This window comes from Macaca fascicularis, chromosome 16 (genome assembly GCF_037993035.2).
Source record: "Macaca fascicularis isolate 582-1 chromosome 16, T2T-MFA8v1.1".
NCBI classification, from domain to species: Eukaryota; Metazoa; Chordata; class Mammalia; order Primates; family Cercopithecidae; genus Macaca; species Macaca fascicularis.
The window spans coordinates 59,501,383-59,522,225 of record NC_088390.1 but is presented as its reverse complement, the minus strand read 5'-3'; the positions used below and the strand labels follow the sequence as shown (position 1 = coordinate 59,522,225).

Sequence of the window (20,843 nt, the reverse complement as noted above, 5' to 3'; positions counted from 1 at the left end):
CAATCCCCAGCCTTGGCAAGAACCAGGGCCTCTCCCCTTCTGCTCCGTATCTGTAAACCAACAAATAAAGTTCTCTCCCCACCTTCCCTCTCCACGCCCCCCTCCCCCTCCTGTCTCTGACTCTCTGTCTCTGTCATCTCTCTGCTTGCGCCTCTGGATCCCCAGTGCCCCGTGGGCAGGCCTGGTACTTGGGGAGGTTCATGGGAGCCAAGCTTGCCCATCCCTAGGGAGACCTCACCTCTATCCTCCCCTTAGGAGGAGAATGTGGGCCTGGGGCTGCCTCTCTGCTCTGTGTGCCATTATAGAGAGCCCCTCGCCGGCACCCAGGTCCAGATGGTGCCCCTTGCCGGGAGTGGGGTTGCTGCTGGGGACCCTCACTTTAGCAGAGGCTCCCCAAGGAGGACATCACCTGCCTCTGGGCTACTCAGGGAAGCCACCGAAGAGCTCTCCCTCAAGAGCTGTTGGGAACCTGACTGGGGCCCCATCCGTCTGCTGCAGGGAGACCATCAGTGGGGACTCAGAGAGTAGACCTGGGTTCTGGACTGGGATGTGGAGCCAGAGAGGGGTCTCCAGGTCTCAAAAGGTCCCACTGGGGAGGTCCTAGCCCCGAAACCCCACCCAGTGCTAGGGTTCCTGTGTGATTCACCCCACGTGCACCCGGCAACTGCAACCCTGTTCCTCTTCTTGCAGAGTGGCGGAGGCAGCGTACCGCCCATGAAGGTGGTGACTCCGGGGGCCTCTCGGCTGAAGGCTGCCCAGGGCCAGGTGGGCAGCCCCGACAAAAGCAAACATGGCAAGCAGAGGGCCGAGTACATGCGGATCCAGGCCCAGCAGCAGGTGAGGGCAGGGACCGTGGGGGCCACCCAGGCCCGCTCTGCTGCATGCCGTGCCCCTGCCCAGCTGGGCATCTCCTGCCCCTGCTCCCGTGACCAGCTTTCCCAACCTCTGCCCAGACAGACTTCCCTGCCAGGACTGCCCCACCCACCCCCTGAGCCTTCTCCCTCCTCCTCCCGATCCCGGAGCTTTGGATCTGGGTTAGCACATGAGTTCTCAACCAGGCACCTCCCTTCTCAGGTGTTCCCTCACTCAGACAGAGAAGACTCGTCTCCAGCTGCCACCGCTGGCTCCTGGAGGAGGGGCGAGGGAGCGGGTTTGTGACTCCAGCAGCCCCAACGTCTGGGTCCCTGGCCTACCCTGGGGTGCAGAAGGGGGATTTTGCGGCCCCCTGCTTCCTGCCATTCTGTTTCCCTCTCTGCTTTCCTCTCCCTCTTCCCAGGGCTCCACCTGCTATTCAGGGCCCCACTCTCACCTCAGCCTCCCTCTTAGCTCTTAGGCCACCCCTAACCAAGGGAGAAGCCAACTTTGCATCTGCTTTTCAGCCTTGTGTTTGGGTTTCAGTGGAGTCACCTCCTGTCTTTGCAAGGTGGGGTGGGGACAGGGTGAGGCACTTTGGCCCTCGGAAAGGGTAGGGCTGCAGCAGGAATTGCAGGGGTGCCGCAATCTCTTTCAGATCTAATGAGCAGGCGCGGGGGCTGTGTGGAGCGTGGACACACCTCACCCGTGGGTGTTTATTGCCCATGTGGCCTGGTCAGAGGCTGCAGGGTGGCTCCTGGACCTAGATATTGTGAGAGACCCTTAGTGCGCTCGTTTGATTCAGTGAATATTTATGAGCAGCTCCCGTATGACAGGCCCGTTCTGGGTGTGAGGGTGGGGGCTGTGATGTGTCCAGATGCTCTCACTTAAAGAAGGTTCTAGACTCAGAGGCAAGATGTTAGAGAAGGTTCTAGACTCAGAGGCAAGAGGTTACAGGTGGGTGAGTCCATCTCTTTTTCAGATGAGGGGACAGCTCAGAGAAGGAGAGGGGCCTCCCAAAGATGCACAGCAAGGTGGCATCACAGCCAGGATTGGGACCGAGGGACCCAGGCCCTGGACACCCAAGGCCCTGCCTCCCTACTGGCTCCCAGGAGAATCTCTCAAAAAGCATCCCTCCGGCCCCTCGCAGCCTATCCACAGCTCCCCAACTGCTTCTTCATGGCTCCCAGACATTCTGTGAGCCTCACTTCCTGTTCTTTTTCCTGCCACTGCCAGGGATGAGTTCCCCTTGTCCTGTCCAGGCTGGACCCTCCTGGGTGCCTAGCAGAGCAGCTGACATTGACAGAGCTTTCACTGGGGCCAGGCACACGCATTATCTCATCTCACACTCACCACACTGAGGAAGGTCTTTTACCCCCCTATGGTAGGTGGGGAAACTGAGGCTTAACCCAAGGCCACATGGCTGGCAAGTGGGGGGCAGGACACAAGTCCAGACTGCCTCCCTCCCCACCACAAAGTGCTTCAGCCTCTCCAGCAGGCCCCTCCCTTGGCTCTAATTATGCTCCACTGTTTCTCACCCTAGTTCCTCGCTCCCCAGAGCCCAGCTCCTCGGCTGTGGTGTCAGCCTCATGCCTTTATGGCTCAGCCTCCACTCCATCTCCGGGCTTGCCTGGGTCTCCAGTGGCGTCCAGATGGGCTCTTTCCACCCCGCTCCCCCACTGCTCTGCAGCATGTGGCCTTGTAGACCCCCCACACCTGCATAGGGCTGTGCAGACCCTCTGTTCCACAGAATCCTCTCTCCAGCCTCCGGGCTCCTTTCTGGGCAACTCTCTCTTTTTTGAGACGGAGTCTTGCTCTGTCACCCAGGCTGGAGTCCAATGGTGTGATCTCTGCTCACTGCAGCCTCCGCCTCCTGGGTTCAAGTGATTCTTGTGCCTCAGCCTCCCAAGCAGCTGGGACTACAGGCTACCTAACCACACTAGCTAATTTTTGTATTTTTAGTACAGACGGGGTTTCACCATGTTGGCCAGGCTGGTCTCAAACTCCTGAGCTCAGGTGATCCTCCCACCTTGGCCTCCCAAAGTGCTGGGATTATAGGCGTGAGCCATTGCACCCTGCCTGGGCGATTCTCCTTTGCCTGCCGCTTCCCTTTCCTGTGCCACACTCCTCAGCCTCTTCTCACACCATGCCTTCCTCTCCTCAGGCACCAGGCACTGCTTAGTCCCTGCCCCTACCCGCATCTCCATTCTGAGCTCCAGTCACCCACACACGCTTCCCCGGGCGTCCCCAGGCTCCTCGCAAGTGTGCATCCAGACACAATGCTCCCCCGATCCTGCCACCCCAGCCTGTACTAGGCTGCCCCAGCTGCTGTCCCCCTCAGGAAGGGTCGCCCACACCCAGCCTTCCCAAGCCCCTTTGTGTCCCTGTCTCACTTCCAGTGCTCCAGTAGCCTTTCTTACAAACATGGCTTCTTTCTGGTAAAGTAATACATGTTTCCTGGTGGAAATTTTATTTTATTTTATTTTATTTTATTTTATTTATTTATTTTTTGAGACAGAGTCTCTCACTGTCACCCAGGCTGGAGTGCAATGGCGCGATCTCGGCTCACTGCAACCTCTCCTTCCTGGGTTCAAGCGATTCTCCTGTCTCAGTCTCCCGAGTAGCTGGGATTACAGGCACCCACCGCCACGCCCAGCTAAATTTTTGTATTTTTAGTAGAGATGGGGTTTCACTGTGTTGGCCAGGCTGGTCTCAAATTCCTGACCTCGTGATCCGCCCGCCTCAGCCTCCCAAACTGCTGGGATTACAGGTGTGAGCCGCCGCGCCCGGCCTCCCTGTGGAAATTTTCAACAGTGAAGTATAGAGAACCAGGGGAAAACCATCGCTATCTCGTTACCAGCATGCATGGTCTTCTAAGAGCTCCTTGCGACTTCTGTCACCTGTAACTGATTTCCCAAGACCTGGGAGTGGGGAGGGAACTTTGTAAAATGCTGATTTGATTGTCTCTGTGTGTGTCTCTCACACATACACACACACACACCCCTTCCAGCTTAAAATCCCTGCCCCGGCCCCTGGTGGATGATAAAACCAAATCCTTCATGTACGACCCAGGGCCCTTCACAGTAGCCTCAGCTCACCCTGCCCCTCCACCCCACACCCTCGGTGTGCTCCAGCCACGCGGGTCACTGGCGGGACATGCTTCACACCAGCTCAGCCTGTGGGCTTGGTCAAAGCCCTCTGTCCTCTCAGGCCCTTCTTTTGCCTGTACAATGGGGACAGAAGTACCCAACCTGGTCCTGAGCTCACATAATGCCAGGTACAGGTGAGAGCTTAGAAAACCACGGTGAAGCCGGGCACGGTGGCTCAAGCCTGTAATCCCAGCACTTTGGGAGGCTGAGAGGGGTGGATCACAAGGTCAGGAGATCGAGACCATCCTGGCTAACACGGTGAAACCCCGTCTCTACTAAAAAATACAAAAAACTAGCCGGGCGAGGTGGCGGGCGCCTGTGGTCCCAGCTACTCCGGAGGCTGAGGCAGGAGAATGGCGTAAACCCGGGAGGCGGAGCTTGCAGTGAGCTGAGATCCGGCCACTGCACTCCAGCCTGGGCGACAGAGCCAGACTCAGTCTCAAAAAAAAAAAGAAAGAAAACCACGGTGAGCTTTACGGCGGTGGGCAGGGGGAGGGAGAGGGGCAGCGCCCAAGGCCTTTCCCTCGTCCCGTGAGTCTAAGCTGTCTTTGACAATGTTGAGGTAGAGCAGACTAGAAGTGCCGGGATCAGGGACACAGAAATTGGGAGTAAGAAAGTTCTAAGATGGAGGTGCATTGCAGCAGTGCATGACCCCACAGAGTAGTCAGAGGAAGTGACTGAGGAGAAGCCTGTGAATGTTGTGCTTAGGATCCCAGGGAGGAACAGGAGCCAGGTTCCCAGGCATGCAAGGATCAAGGGCTTGGTGTAGACCTGAAGCTATGGACACCCCCTCTTCTATTAGGGCTAAGAAATCTGCTGAACACCTGCTTATCTTCTCAGATGGCTCAAACGAAGAGGCTCTTTTTTTTTTTTTTTTTTTTTTGAGATGGAGTCTCGCTCTGTTGCCCAGGCTGGAGTCCAGTGGCATGATCTCGGCTCACAGCAACCCCCATCTCCCGGGTTCAAGTGATTCTCCTGCTTCAGCCTCCTGAGTAGCTGGGATTACCAGTGTGTGTCACCACGCCCGGCTAATTTTTGTGTTTTTGGTAGAGGTGGAGTTTCACCAAGTTGGCCAGGCTGGTCTCGAACTCCTGACCTCAAGGGGTCCACCTCCCAAAGTGCTGGAATTACAGGCATGAGCCACCACGCCCAGCCCCAAATGAAGAGACTTTAATGAAAGGACCACAGCAGAGGATTCAGGGAGAAAACAAGGGATGCCAAGGTACCCATGGACATCTCAGAGCAGGAGGCTGTGACTCCCTGGGGGAAGGGCAGTGGGGCAGGTGTTTAGCGAGTCCCAGAGGGCAGGAGTAGCAGAGCTGTGCTGTGGAGGGCACAGCTGCTGCCTGTGACACAGCTCCCAGGAGGGAGAGAGAAGGGAAGGAACTCTACCCCCCAACACTTTGGGAGGCTAAGACAGGAGGATCACTTGAGGCCAGGAGTTTGAGACCAGCCTGGGCAACATACTGAGACCCCCCATAATTGGTTCTGGGGCATGGAGAGGCAAGTGAAAGACAGATAGCATACCTGTTAGGTACCAAGTTTACAACTTTTATACCTTAAGGTAAATCTGTGTTGTCACGGCTGCATCCCCACAGCACCTAGAATAGTGCTTGGCATACGTAGGCACTCAGTAAATATTTGTTGAGTGAATGAGCGAATGAATTTGCCACTGATCAGGCCCAATGCAGATGGAAACAGACAAAGCAAATCTGAAAGGTTAAAATGGCAATGGCTATAATGGTTACCATTTGTTGCATGTTTACTGAGAGTGTCGGGTGCTGGGTCTTACACCCAGTTGGCATCATCTCCTGGTGTGCATCTGGTGCTGTGAGGTCTGTTATCCGTTTGCAGGTGAGGACATGAGGGCCCAGAGAGATATGGAATTAAGGTCACACAGTTAAAAAGTGGCAGAGCTGGGACTTAAACCCAAGTCCACCTGCTACAAATTCTGTTGTCTTAGTACTGGATTCTGTTGCCCTGCCAGGGAGCATAACCTCATGGGTGTGAGCAAGCCTTGATGAGATCGCGCTTGTGACGAGAATTCTAGAAGGTGATACGTTAACAAAAAACAAAGGTTGAATAGAGCAATAAAGCAACGCTGGGCTTCACGTGTGTCAGTGAGAATGCTTTCAGCTGCAAGGAACAGGAACCCTGATTCAACATGGCTTAAACAATAAAGAAAGGTACTCTGTAACCAAGAAGGCTGGAAGCAGGGAGGCTCCAGGGTTGGTGAATTCAGCAGCTTGAGGATATCAGGACCCAAGTTTCTTTGCATTTGGTCCCGTTGTCATTTTTATTATTTTATTATTATTATTATTATTTTATTTTATTTTATTTTTTTGAGACAGAGTCTTACTCTGTCACCCAGGCTGCAGTGCAATGACGCAATCTTGGCCCACTGCAACCTCTGCCTCCTGGATTCAAGCAATTCTCCTACCTCAGCCTCCTAAGTAGCTGAGATTACAGGTGCCCACCACCATGCCTGGCTAATTTTTGTATTTTTAGTAGAGACAGGGTTTCACCATGTTGGTCAGGCTGTTCTGGCTATTCTCGAACTCCTGACCTTGTGATTTGCCCGCCCCAGCCTCCCAAAGTGCTGGGATTACAGGTGTGAGCCACCACACCTGGCCTATTTTATTATTATTATTATTATAATATATTTTTTCGAGATGGAGTCTCACTCTGTCATGCAGGCTGGAGTGCAGTAGCACGATTTCGGCTGACTGCAACCTCCACCTCCTGGGTTCAAGCAGTTCTCCTGCCTCAGTCTCCCAAGTAGCTGGGATTACTGGTGCCTACCATTGCACCTGGCTAATTTTTGTATTTTTAGTAAAGATGGGGTTTCACCATGTTGGCCAGGCTGATCTTGAACTCCCGACTTTGTGATCCATGCGCCTCAGCTTCCCAAAGTGCTGGGATTACAGGCGTGAACCACTGTGCCTGGCCTTATTTTATTATTATTATTTTTGAGACAGTTACTCTGTCGCCCAGGCTGGAATGCAGTGACATAATCTCTGCTCACTGCAGCCTTGACGTCCCCAGGCTCAATCGATCCTCCCGTGTCAGCCTTCCAAGTAGCTGGACGGCAGGTGGCACCACCACGCCTCACTAATTTTGTGTATTTTTGGTACAGATGGGGTTTCGTCACGTTGCTCAGGCTGGTCTCAAACTCCTGACTGCAGGTGGTCCACCCACCTAAGCTTCCCAAAGTGCTGGGATTATAGGCATGAGCCACCATGCCCAGCTTCACACAGCTGTTTTTATTTATTTATTTATTTATTTATTTATTTATTTATTTATTTAAAAATTTTTTTTGAGATAGAGTCGCCCAGGCTGTCGCCCAGGCTGTCGCCCAGGCTGGAGTGCAGTGGTGTGATCTCAACCCACTGCAACCTCCACCTCTGTGGTTCAAGCCATCCTCCTGCCTCAGCCTCCCAAGTAGCTGGGACTAAAGGCGTGTGCCACCATGCCTGGTTAATTTTCGTATTTTTTGGTAGAGTTGGGGTTTCACTGTGTTGGCCAGGCTGGTCTCAAACTCCTGACGTCAAGTGATCTACCCGCCTAGGCCTCCCAAAGTGCTGGGATTATAGGCCTGAGCCCGGCCTCACACAGCTGTTTTTAGAAGCCAGAGAATCTTTCCCAGAAGCCCCCAACAGACCACACCTCTTATCTCACTGCCCATTCCTAAATCAGTCACTGGCAAGAAGAAAGGAATTTCTCCAGTTGCCATAGATTTTGTCATGATCCCCACACCCCCCACTTTGGGCTGGGGAAAGCCCAGCTTCTCCTAATCCATGCAGGGCTTAGCAAGGAAGGAGGGCGTGGGGGCTAGGGAGGGTGGCCCTGGGAATGGCCCTGGAGGTGGAGCCAGAGAGGTCTGTAGAGTCAAGAGGTTCCACACTTGTCTTGACATCTGGGCGTCTGAGTGTGAAGGGCCTGGGGAGCATGGACCCAGCGAGAGCAGGCGGCCGGCTCTGATCCCCAGACAAGAGGGAGGTGTGCAGGGTGCTGCCCTCTGGGACCAGCTCAGTGCTCCATGCCTCCCCCAGCTGAAAACTGGACATGTATGAGGTTTCTGCCTTGCCACAAAGGTGACAAAGTTCTGCTTCTCTGGACATAATTGGAACCAGCAGGGGAGGATGATGGGTGAAAGGAAATGACAGGAATCTTCAGAGATAGCAGCTGTGTCACCTGAGAAGGGTTAGCGGCACAGGCTGGGGTCACCGGGCACAGCTGGATGTGCTCCCTCAACTTCAGGAGAGTGGATTGTGGACGGTGTGGCCAGAGTCTCCTGGGAGGGAAGATGGCCCGAGAGGATTTTAGAAAGCACATGCTTGCAGAAGTGGTCTCCATGAAGAAGCGGGACAGGGATGAGGCATCCCCATAAACTGGTGAAGCTGGATGTCTAAAGGTCTTGCACTGGCTGTTGTGGGGAGAAGAGGGACCTCGACTAGGTGAGGGCACGTCACCTGCCTGAATATAGGAGCCAGGTGGTGGTGCCGGAAGACGTGTTCCAAAGACCAAAGCTTGAAATAGAACGAGGCTCTTGAAAAATGTTGAAGGGACAGGAGCAGAAAAAGCAGCTTTTACCTAGAAGATCAGTTCAGAGGGAAAAGGACAGCCGGGGAGAATCAGCACCTTGCCAGGGGACATAGTGAGGTGTGAAGCGATATCAGGGGAAACTGGACAGTGCTCCTCTCCCATCTGGCTTTGGGGGAAAGAACTTTAAATGGGAAAGGCTAGAGCAGAGGAGAGGCAGGACTGAGCCCAAGGTAAGTGACACAATGGTCAGAGAGCCTCTGGTTCCCTTTAGATGAATTTGTCTCCAGGCCCAGGTACTGGGGGCACAGAGAGGGCAGGGGCTATGCCTGACACATGCTGAGGACTGCGTGAGTCTGACGACCCTGTGGCTGGGCCCTCCCTGGACCCCCTAGAACTCCCTTGAGTAATGGATGAGCAGAGGAGAGGGGTTAGAAAACCCAAACAAGGCTGGGCGTGATGGCTCATGCCTGTAGTCCCAACCCTTTGGGAGGCCGAGGTGGGCGGATCACCTAAGGTCGGGAGTTCGAAACCAGCCTGACCAACATGGAGAAACCTTATCTTACTAAAAATACAAAATTAGCCAGACGTGGTGGCACATGCCTGTAATTTCAGCTACTCGGGAGGCTGAGGCAGGAGAATTACTTGAACCCGGGAGGCAGAAGTTGCTATGAGCCAAGATCGTGCCATTGCACTCCCGCCTGGGCAACAAGAGCAAAAATCTGTCTCCAAAAAAAAAAAAAAAAAAAAAGCAAGGAAGAAAAGAAAAAGAAAGCTCAAATGGGGAACTTCCGCTTTAACTTAAATAAATAAATAAATAACAAAACAAAACAAAACAAAACAAACAAACAAAAAAAACAGGGCCTATTCTGTCACCCAGGCTGGAATGCAGTGGTGCAATCACGGCTCACTGCCACTTCCACCTCCTGGGCTCAGGCCATCCTCCCACCTCAGCCTCCACTGGCACACAACATCACACTCAGCTATTAAAATTTTATTTTTATTTTTAGTAGAGATGAGGTCTCGCCATGTTGCCCAGGCCAGTCTTGACTTCCTGGGCTCAAACAATCCTCCTGCCTCAGCCTCCTAAAGTGCTGGGATTACAGGTGTGAGCCACCACACCTGGCCCTGGTTTTGATTCTCATAAAAGGGAAATGTAGATGACAGACTACACTGTGGTGAGCAAAACCCAGGTGTATCGCAGAACCAACCATCTGTGCACCTGTAAAGGAGAAATGGTGATTGCAGCCAGCGTTGGTTCTTCACTGTGAGCCAGGCAGGCTGCTGGAGACAGGGCTTGCTTTAGACTCTAGCTTCTCCAGTTTCTCCGCTGCAAGGCATCTGAGAAAATCCCCTAGCAGCAGGGTGATAGTACAGGGAAGTGAACGACCCTGCCCAGACCTAACCTCAGGGTGGTCTCTGGTGACTCGCCACAGCACCCTGTCTTATCTTTTGGATCTTTTTTAAATCTGGGTGATTCAGTTCTCACACTAGTAGCTAAGCAAGGCCAGGAGGGACAGTGATTACAATTACAGAGAGAAACCCGGGTCTGCGTAGCCTTAACCCAGTGGATCTCAAAGGTAAGTGTGCAGCAGAGGCCCCTGGGGCGCCTGCTTAAAATGCACATGCATGAGCCCACACAAGAGATGGATTCTGGAGGGGAGCCCAGGAATCTGCATTCATGATGCATGCCACAAGGTGTCCCCTGGAAGTGATGAGGTAATGCATGTAGCTCTCAAACTGCACTTTGGAGACCGCAGCTCCAGAGGACAAGCCTCCAGGACCGGTGGAGACACCAAAGGTGGGACGAGGATGAGGGGTCAGTTCTGACCACTAGAACTGACCAGTGAGGGCAGGACGAGTCATGAGGAAGTAGCCTCCTGTTACCAACTGGGGCGACAAGCGCTTGCAGGGTGCGCAGTGGGGCTTCCTGCACTGAGCAGGAGCCTGGTGCGGTAGCACCTTCTTCCCAGATTTCCAGGTGGTGGTGGTGGAGGTGGGCGTGCTTGAAGTGTTTATTCCCCACCGGGGGGATAAGCCCCCTCCTCTGTTGCCACCAGGATGAGGCTGGAAGGGGCTCTGGCTGTATGACAGGCCAGTTGGGACTAGGAGCCTTTCCCCACCCTGCCCCCGCTCCCCCGCAGGGCATGTGCCCCTGTCCCAGCTAACGTTTCACTTCTTCTTCCTCCCCTCCCCTACCCTTCCCCATCCCCACTTCCCCGTCTGCCCGTCCTGGGCGCGGCCTCTCCTGTGCTTCTCTGGTCACTCTCTGCTTCTCTCTCTGCTCTCAGTAACTGTGGGCCTGCCCTCCTGCTCTGACCACCTAGGCCCTTTGTCCAACCTCGTGCCCCCTCCCTGCCTTTTCTGCCCCCGCCCCCCCCATTCAAGGGACCTCTCTCTCCAGATGCCCCTCTGGCTTCTTCCTTTTGCAGTTAATTTCCTTGGATTTGTGGAGATTTTCCACTTTTAAAACTTCAGCTGGGGGCCAGCATGGAGGCGCTCCCTTCTGCTCTCTGACCCCTGACCCCTGTTTTTGTTCCAGGCCACTAAACCATCTAAAGAGATGAGCGGGTCGAATGAGACCTCGAGCCCAGTCTCAGAAAAGCCCTCGGCTTCCAGAACCTCTATCCCTGTATTGACTTCCTTTGGGGCAAGGAATTCTTCCATCTCCTTCTAGAAGCCCCTCACCCCGCTGCCCTGCCTGTCCCCCTCCCTTACTCCTGCCATTTCTCCCCTCTCTTCCCTTCATCTCCACCCCACCCTACTCTCCAGACCCCCTGAGGGGTGCGCCCTGCAGAGGAGGGTGTGGCCCTCAGCTCCCTCTACCCATCCTCTGTTGGTGTTTTTGGTTTTTTTTTTAATGATTCACTTTTAATTATCTTTTTTTTAAACAGTAAAACTAAAAACCAAACACACCACCTTCCTTGATCTGTTCTCAGCTGGCCTCTCACTGGCCGCCCCTGTCACGTCTCTCCCTCTTCTCTTTCACCACTCTTTCCCCTCAGTCCATCCCGAAGCTCTGCACCCCCTTCCCGCCTTCCCTCACTTCCCAAGAATACTCCAAACAAACTCTGAGCCACGGAGACTTGGAGCAGTGGGAGACCCCTCTCCCGTTTCTCGGTACTTTCCTGGAGGAACGCGGGGACATCGGACCAACCCATATACCAGGCTGGAGAGCGGGGTGCAGGGAGACTGGCCTTGGAGACGCCCCACTCCCTGTCCAAGCTCGGACAAGACTGCGACCTCCTCTGTGGCTGCTCTGCCTCCTCCCACTCACACCCCACTGGGCCTGGAGTAGAGACGGACAGGCTGGAGACTAGGCCGGAGCTTGAGAGGCCTCAGGGTGGGTGTGAGGCCATGGAGTCTGCGTCCCTGGGGAGGCGCTGGCCTCCTGGGCCTCGCCGTCCTGTGGGGAGTGGAGGACAGAGGCCCTTTGGTCTGCTGGCTGTGGAGGGTGGGTTGCACGGACAGCTGGACATCGGGGACACTGCCTTGGGAGAGGGCGGCCCGGACGGGTATTTGGTACTTTTAGTTTCCTGATTTAGCACTTTAAATGGCATTAACTTATTTAATGGGGGTGGGGTGGGCAAGAATGAGGGGCCTAGAAAACCAGGTTTTGTGGCCTGCAGTTGGGGGAAGGGTCTGGTTTGAGGGAAATGGGAGGGTCGAGAGGGGCTTGATGGGGAGCAGTGAACACACCTGGGACCCCGAGGTGGGGTGACTTGACCTTCAGTCATCCTCTTGGCGATTTGAGGGTTTTCCGGGAAAGGATGAGAAGTAGTTTTTCAATGGGGCTCTGGTGACCCTGGTGAGATGTCTGAAGGTCCCTGAGGCCTGACCGTCCAGCCAGCGCCCCTGGCCTGTGGATGCCCTGCCTGCCCTGCAGAGGCAGTTGGCAGTGCCACCTTGCTTTTGGCCGGGTCCTGGGGAGGCAGAGAGAGGCCAATTTTGGTTCTCACTCCTGGCCGCCCAGAGGGCACAGTGAGGAGCCAGTAGGGAGAGGATGGGAGAAGAGGAGGAGGAGGAGTGGGGTCCCCGGCAGCAGGTGTCCCACTTGGAGCACAAAGTGAAGCAAGCACAGGGGAGGGGGACTCGAATCAGTCCCCCCAGCAAGCACAGAAAGGAGGAGGTGCGCAAGAGGCAGAGCCCCCCAACCCCTGGGGCCTGGCTGGGGAAAGGCTGCACTTGGGGAGAGCCAGGAGCTGTTGAAGGTTTGGGGGGAGGGGAAACTGGGGTTGTGTTTCTTCATTTCTTTTTTCGTTTTTGCCTTTGTTGGTTCATCCTTGTTTTCTAGCTTTGGATCATTTTTGTAACAAGGCGAGCAAGCCTTTTTGAAAAATAACAAAAGAGGAAAAAAAAATCCCTCCTGAAAAAAAAAAAAAAACCCTGGAAAATAGAAAAAAAAAAAAGGACCTCATAAATGATGCAATTACTTTTAATTGCAGGCAACTCTTTACATTTAAGTGAAGTGTCTTAACATTTTATATTGTTTTAAAAATATATTTACATATTATATATATAATATACGTAATATAAATATATATAAATATTTAAAAAAGAAAAAGAAAAGAAAACCACGGCACTCTCTCCCTGGCCACTGTTTTGGCGGGGGAGGGGGCTGGGGGCGGGCGCGTCGGCCTGGCTTCTGTGGTCCCAGTGAAACGGTCTGGTTTGATTTGGCTGTACAGAGACCCCCTGACTTGGGAGGGGAGGGGGGAGTGGTGCCCCCTCCTCCCTCCACTCCATTACTCTCTGCTTGCTACTTCGCTTGCCCCCAGCTCCCACCCTCAGCCCTGTGACTGGAATGTGTGCCCCACCGTCATTGTCCTGAGTTGAATGTCCCTTTGTGGGGGAGGTGGGGGGGACAGTGTCCATCCACGAAGGGGCAGAAGGAGGGAGCCATGTGCCCCGCCCCGCCCGCTCGGGTGAAGTCCAGTGGGATTTGCATCTTTCTTTCCCTTTGGTTCCTGCACATTTATGGGCTGGGAGGCATCCGTGTGGAATCGCGTGCAGCCTGTGTGTGCGCTGGCGTGAGCCCATGCACCGTGTGTGCAGACGCATGGGGCCTGCACCCACAGGAATGGCCGAGCACGTGTGTGGCGGAAGGCGTGGACACATAGGTGCATGTAACCTGTTTGGGCATTGGCACGTGCCTACCTGCATGTTAGCGTGAGAGGAGCTTTGTGTGTGAGAACATGTGTAATGTGTGTGCAGACATGCCTAGCGCCAGAGTCTTGTGTGTGGGCCACGTACATGTGGACAGAGACACGTACATGGAGGTGCATGTGATCTGTGTCTGCGAGTGTGTGTGTGCACGTGTGTGTGCTGGTGCAGACCAGGTGTGTGGGTGTGCCTCTGTGTGCGTGTGTTCATCATCCCTGCACCACTGGCTCCGGCTCCCTTCCCAAGCCCCCGTCCCCGCTGGCCCTCTCACAGCCTGCAGCACGTCAGTGCCCCCAGCCGCATGCGCCTCGCTGCTCTGTCCATCAGTGTGTGCTTGACCAAGAGAAAACTGAGATGTCTCAGGGGACCCCTGTACCTGGTCCTCTCAGGCCCCGCCCACTGTGCTGTGTTACTCGCATGGGGGGTTTCTCTCCTGCCCCTTCCACAATATGCTGTTTCCCCAGGAGCCTCAGGCCTGAGGCTCTGAGTGGGGTCCCCAGGGGGTCCCCTGGGGTGAGCCCCAGCTCCACACCCTGCCCCGTCCACCCTGTAGGGCCCATGTTGGTGTAGCAGTGATGGCTTCTGTGGATATTCTGTGACCTCTGTCGGTGTAACTTGACAATTTCTAAATGGAAAAGGGTTGCTGTGTTTTCTCTGTCTCTCTTTTTTAATGTCCTTTTTTCTTCTTCCCACCTCCCTGCTCTCTTTCCTTTTCAGTTTTTCTAGCCAAGTGTTTGGGGCTTTAATAAAACTTGTTTCTTTTTCCTCTCCTGGATCTCCTTCCTATAGGCTGATGTCTCATTATTTCTCTGCTTCACCCTGGAGGATCTGGAAGGTGCTGAGATGGGTGGGGTGGCAGGTGGGGAATCCCTGGCAGCCATTGGTCTTCAGCTGGCAGAGCATGAGGGGGAGGACAGAACAGGGCCCCTGGGATTAGCCAGGTGGGGTGGTGTACACACCTGTAATCCCAGCTACTCGGGTGGCTGAGGCATGAGAATCTCTTGAACCCAGGAGGTACAGGTTGCAGTGAGCCAAGATCGCACCACTGCACTCCAACCTGGGTGAGAGAGCGAGACCCTGTCTCAAAAAACAAAAACAAACAAAAACAGCTCTTGGCTTGGCATTCCAGGAGGTGCCCTGCCTAACCCTCACAGCCGTTGGTGAGGTAGCTACCAGCACTTCCTACTCGGGCGAGACAAAGCTCAGAGATGTTGGGCATCTTACCCAGAGTCATACAACTGGTAAGTTGTAGACAAACCAGTAAGTTTGAATCCAGCTCTGCCTGACACCAAAGCTTGTGGTTACCCCAAAAACCGAGGTCATCAGCCCTCCAGCAGTCCCTTGCATTGGGTCTCAGCCTCCTGCCCTTTGAGTGAGATGACCCTTGTTGGGGTCCACCCATCTTTTCTTTCTTTTTTTTTTTTTGAGACAGAGTCTTGCTCTGTCACCCAGGCTGGAGTGCAGTGGCCAGATCTCAGCTCACTGCAAGCTCCGCCTCCCGGGTTCACACCATTCTCCTGCCTCAGCCTCCCAAGTAGCTGGGACTACAGGCGCCCACCACCTCGCCCAGCTAGTCTTTTGTATTTTTTAGTAGAGACGGGGTTTCACCGTGTTAGCTAGGATGGTCTTGATCTCCTGACCTCGTGATCCGCCTGTCTCGGCCTCCCAAAGTGCTGGGATTACAGGCTTGAGCCACCGTGCCCGGCCTTCTTTCTTTCTTTTCTTTTCTTTCTTTTTTTTTTTTTTAGACAGGGTTTCCCTCTGTCACTCAGGCTGGAGTGCATGATTACAGCTCACTATAGCCTCAACTTCCCTGGGCTCAGGTAATCCTCCCACCTCAGCCTCCCAAGTAGCTGGAACTACAGGTGCCTGCCACCACACTTGGCTACATTTTTTGTATTTTTTGTAGAGACGAGATTTCGCCATGTTGCCCAGGCTGGTCTCGAACTCCTGAGCTCATGTTATCTGCCCACCTTGGCCTTCCAAAGTGCTGGGATTACAGGTGTGAGCCACTGAGCCCGACCAAACCCATCTTTTCTAGATGCTGCAGCTTTCAAACCTGTAAAGCAGTAACAATACAAAATACATTTGACACCTCTGTGCTTTAGGTATGTACACACATATGCGCAAACAGCCACAGCAAAGCAGCACCTGCTACACAGAGCACCACGGAGTGGGCCACGGGTCCTGATTGGGCTTTACAGGCTTTCCTGGAATTCTGAAGGCTGTGCCACTGTTCCAGCATGTTCTAAGAGTCCCCCAGGCTGCCCCTCCAGCTGTTCTGTGTGACTGAGGGCTGGCATATTACTGAATCTCTTCTCCCTGCTCAGCATCACTTCACTTCCATCCCTGAAGGTAATGACCGTGTCCTGGAGCCACAATCTTCCAGTTACTGCAGGGACCCCAGTTGCGCTTTCTTCTCCTAAAGACCTCTTTAGAGACAGAGGGCAGCAACCTGCCTTCTGTCTGCAGGGAATGCCCCTCCATGAGTCACCCACCCATCGAAGCCCAGCAACCCTTGAGACTCACAGAAAGCCAGTCCCCAGCCTGCCCGGAGCCCATCCCTATGTCCTTTTTAGAATGTCAGCAGATCTTGCCTTCTCTCTGCCATCCTATTCCCCCAAAACTGGGAGAGGAGCCAAAAACCCCCTCTCTCAGAATCACTGCACTCATGACAGTTCAAGATCAAGTAACAAGTGGAACCATCCGCTGCACGCCTGGAAGGAGGCTGGCACTCATTCTCCCGCCAGATGCCTATCCAGGATGCACTCCTTGTGAGGCACTGCTCATCCACTCCTTGGGGCTGGGGCTCTGTCTGGCAGGGGAGCCACCAGGACAGCCAGCAGACAGAACACAGACACCTGAGCTCAACCAAGGCAGGCGCTGGGAGCGCACAGGAAAGAGGCCTGCAACAGGTGTGTCAGGGAGCAGCAGGGTCGGTCACATTTGAGGGGAGACCTTATGGGTGAGGAGTGGGCTTTGGGGGCGCTGGTGGCTGAGGGTCCCAGGCACAAGGCCCTGGGTGGGACATAACCAGTGCGTTCTGGAAAATGAAGGAAATCCAAGAAGAGTGAAGAGGGGAAAGTGCAGCGTGGTGGGCAGAAGCCTCCTCATGTGAGGCCTTATGGGCTGCCGTAAGGAAGGTGCCATGGAAAACAATAGGAGGGTTTAAAGTAAGAAAGTGTCATGAACTGACATGTTTCAGAAGTGGTCTCAGAGTGGGCTGGGTGCGGTGGCTCATGCCTGTAATCCCAGCACTTTGGGAGGCTGAGGTGGGCAGATCACAAGGACAGGAGCTCGAGACCAGCCTGGCCAACATGGTGAAACCCCGTGTCTACTAAAAATACAAAAATTAGCTGGGCATGTTGGTGGGCACCTGTAATCCCAGCTACTGGGGAAGCTGAGGCAGGAGAATCACTTGAACCCGGGGGGCAGAGGTTGCAATGAGCCAAGATCATGGCATTGCACTCCAGCCTGGGCGACAAGAATGAAACTCTGTCTCAAAAAAAAAGAAAATAAAAAGAAAGTTATCTCAGAGTGGCATGCACCTGCAGTTCCAGCTACTGGGGAAGCTGAGGCGGGAGGATTGCTTGGGCCAGGAGTTCGAAGTTGCAGTGAGCTATGATGGCACCATTGCACTCCAGTGTGGGTGACAGAGGGACACCCTGTCTACAATACAATACAATACAATACAATGCAATACAATACAATACAACACAACACAACACAACACAACACAATACAGTAGGACAGGCGTGGTGGCTCACACCTGTAATCCCAGCACTTTGGAAGGCCAAAGCAGGTGGATCATCACTTGAGGCCAGGAGTGCAGGACCAGCATGGCCAACATGGTTAAAACCTCACCTCTACTAAAAATACAAAAATGTACTGGGTGTGGTGGTGTGCACCTGTAATCCCAGCTACTCGGGAGGCTGAGGCAGGAGAATCAGCTTGAACCTGCAAGGCAGAGATTGCAGTGAACCAAGATCGTACCACTGCACTCCAGCCTGGGAGACAGAGTGAGACTCTCTCTCAAAAATAAATAAATAAATAAATAAATAAATAAATAAATAAATAAATAAATAAAATCGTTACCTCTGGCTGCCTTGTAGAAAGGAGATGGAGAGGCAGGAGTGAATGCAGAGTGATAATTTAGGACCAGGTGCAGATGACAGCTGCCTGGACTCACTCAAGCCTAACACCCCAATGTCTGAGGGAAGGGGAAAATGTGTCTCAGAGACTTTGTAGCGTTGGAGTGATGGAGCCAGAATTGAAATCCGGGACTTGGCTGGGCGAGGTGGCTCATGCCTGTAATCGTAGCACTTTGGAGGCCGAGGAGGGCAGATTGCTTGAGCTCAGGGGTTGGAGACCAGCCTGGGCAACATGGTAAAACCCCATCTCTACAAAAAAAATACAAGAATTAGCCAGATGTGGTGGTGGGTACCTGTATCTCAGCTACTCGGGAGGCTGAGGTGGGAGGATCGTTTGAGCTGGGGAAGTTGACGCTGCAGTGAACCATGATCGTGCCACTGTACTCCAGCCTGGGTGACAGAGCGAGACCCTGTCTCAAAAATGAAAAATAAATCCGGAACTTACCCCTCCCAGTAGCCATGCTTTATTAATGTTTTATAATACTAATTGCTAACATTTATGGAGAGTCCATTAATCCTCTAACAACCCAGACAATAGATATTATTACCTCCGTGCTATCGGTGGGGAAGGCTGGCTCTGGCCAAGATTTGAGCACGATCTGACTGCCTTCAGAGCTCAGGCTCCCGATGGAGAGGAGGCAGGGGCTACTTGACGCATAGTGGTCAGGGAAGCCCTCGGCGTCTCTCCTTCACTGTCTGCAATCCTCTCTGGGCTTAAGTGGTCTCTGAGCTCACAGAGTGACAGAGCACGATCCACAGTTTGGGGACCTGGTCCTAGTGGCATCTGTGCCCCTTAACTGAGAACAGGCTCCCTCAAAGCTCACTGGTGCTGACTGACTGATACCACTCGTAATGGCACACCTAGCAGAGGGATCCCTCCCTCCCCTCCCCTTTGTCATCGTTCCAGAAATCTTCACTCAAACTCCCAGCCTGTGCTTTAGTTCAGGGTGACAATCATGCTGCCTCTCCATGTCCATTCTAGAAGGGCAGGGAAACATCTTTATTCCTTTCACCTAAGCCCTCATAGATTTGGAGTTTTCCCAAAGAAATGTTTCCTATGAAATATATCAAACCCCACTGGAGGCCGGGCGCGGTGGCTCATGCCTGTAATCCCAGCACTTTGGGAGGCCGAGGTGGGTGGATCATGAGGTCAAGAGATCGAGACCATCCTGGCCAACATGGTGAAACCCTGTCTCTACTAAAAATACAAAAAAGTAGCTAGGTGTGGTGGCACGCGCCTGTAGTACCAGCTACTCGGGAGGCTGAGGCAGGAGAATTGCTTGAAACTGGAAGGCGGAGATTGCGGTGAGCTGAGATCGTACCACTGCACTCCAGCCTGGGCAAGAAGAGAGAAACTCGGTCTTAAAAAGAAAAAAAAAGAAAAAGAAAAAAAGAAAAAAACCCACTGGATAGGCAGAGCAAGTTTTATTGTATTTTATTTACCCTATTTTACTTTTTTGAGACAAGGTCTTGCTCTGTCACCCACACTGGAGTGCACTGGCACCATCATAGCTCACTGCAACCTCAAACTCCTGAGCACAAGCGATCCTCTGGCCTCAGTCTCCTGAGTTGCTGGGACTACAGGTGCAAGTCACAACCCCTGGCGAATTTTTCAATTTTTGTAGAGACAGAGTTGCCAAGGCTTATCTTCAACTCCTGGACTCAAGTGATCCTCCTGCCTTGGCCTCCCAGAGTGTTGGGATTATAGGCGTGAGCCAGCATGTCTGGCCTAGAGCAAGTTTTAGAGTACAGTTTGTTATTGTTTGTTTGGCTTTTTTTTTTTTTTTTTGACAGACTCTCACTCTGTTGCCCAGGCTGGAGTGCAGTGGCACAATCTCAGCTCACTGCAACCTCCACCTCCTAGATTCAAGCAATTTTCCTGCCTTAGCCTCTTGAGTAGCTGGGACTACAGGCACATACTACCACACCCAGCTAATTTTTGTATTTTTAGTAGAGGTTTCGCCATGTGGGCCAGGCTAGTCTTGAACTCCTAACCTCACATGATCCACCCTCCTCAGCCTCCCAAAGTGCTGGGATTACAGGCATGACCCACCACGACCGGCCTGTTATGGCTTTTAAAAATTATTTATTTTTTTCAAGACAGGGTCTTGTTCTGTCACCAGGGTTAGAATGTAGTGATACTATCTTGGCTCACTGCAGCCTCGACCTCCTGGATTCAAGCAGACCTCCCACCTCAGCCTCCAGAGTAGCTAGGACTACAGGTATGTGCAACCATGCCTGGTCAGTTTTAGTTTTTTGTAAAGCCAAGTTCTCACTATGTTGCCCAGGCTGGTCTCAAACTACTGGGCTCAAGTGATCCTCCCACTTCCACCTCCCAAAGTGCTGGGATTACAGACATGAGTCACCATGCTTGGCCTGTTACGGCTTTATTGAGATTTATTTCACATGCCACAAAATGCACCCATTTAAAGTCTACAGTTCAGTGATTTTTAGTATATTCACAGATATGCGTGACCATCACCACAATCTAACTTTAGATTATTTCAACTCCCCGAACCCTGACCACTTGACAGTCATTCGCCATTCCTGCACCCTCCTCTCTGCCACCTACCTCCTCACCCCAACCCACAGCCCTAGGGAATTAGTAATTTACTTTCTGTCTGTATGGATTGCCCATACTTCCCACAAATGGAATTATACATCATGTCATCTTTTGTGACAATCTTCTTTCTAGCATAATGTTTTCAAAATTCATCTATGTTGTAGCATGTATCAGTACTGATGCAGGGAAGGCAAATCCCCAAATTGGGGTTTAGCAGAGGAGGATTGTGGGTTTTGTCCGGGAAAGAATTCAAGGGTGAGCCGGTGGTGTTAGACAGCAGCTTTTATTGAAGCACCAGTGCACAGCAGCAGAGGTGCTGTTCCCTGCAGAGCAGGGCTACCCCACAGGCAGTGTGCTCAGAGTAGCAGGTGTGCACTCATAGTTATACCCACTTTTAATTGTATGCAAATTAAGGGGTAGATT

General features: G+C 53.0%; 1 protein-coding gene across 26 annotated transcripts in view; it reads left to right on the top strand.

Annotated features, from left to right (window-relative positions):
* SRCIN1 (SRC kinase signaling inhibitor 1) overlaps window positions 1-14,481 on the top strand; it is a 76,946-nt gene extending 62,465 nt beyond the window's left edge. For 16 of the 26 annotated variants that reach the window (XM_074019423.1, XM_045374887.3, XM_065531436.2 and 13 more), the window contains 2 exons: window positions 691-837; window positions 11,086-11,456. In XM_074019423.1, the coding sequence (XP_073875524.1) occupies window positions 691-837; window positions 11,086-11,220 (282 nt within the window). In that variant the 3' untranslated portion in view covers window positions 11,221-11,456. Of the gene's footprint in view, window positions 1-690; window positions 838-1,074; window positions 3,325-10,834 lie in introns of those variants that run through there. The other 10 variants (XM_074019433.1, XM_074019432.1, XM_074019431.1 and 7 more) reach the window with 3 other exon arrangements.
* Window positions 14,482-20,843: the final 6,362 nt, after the last annotated feature.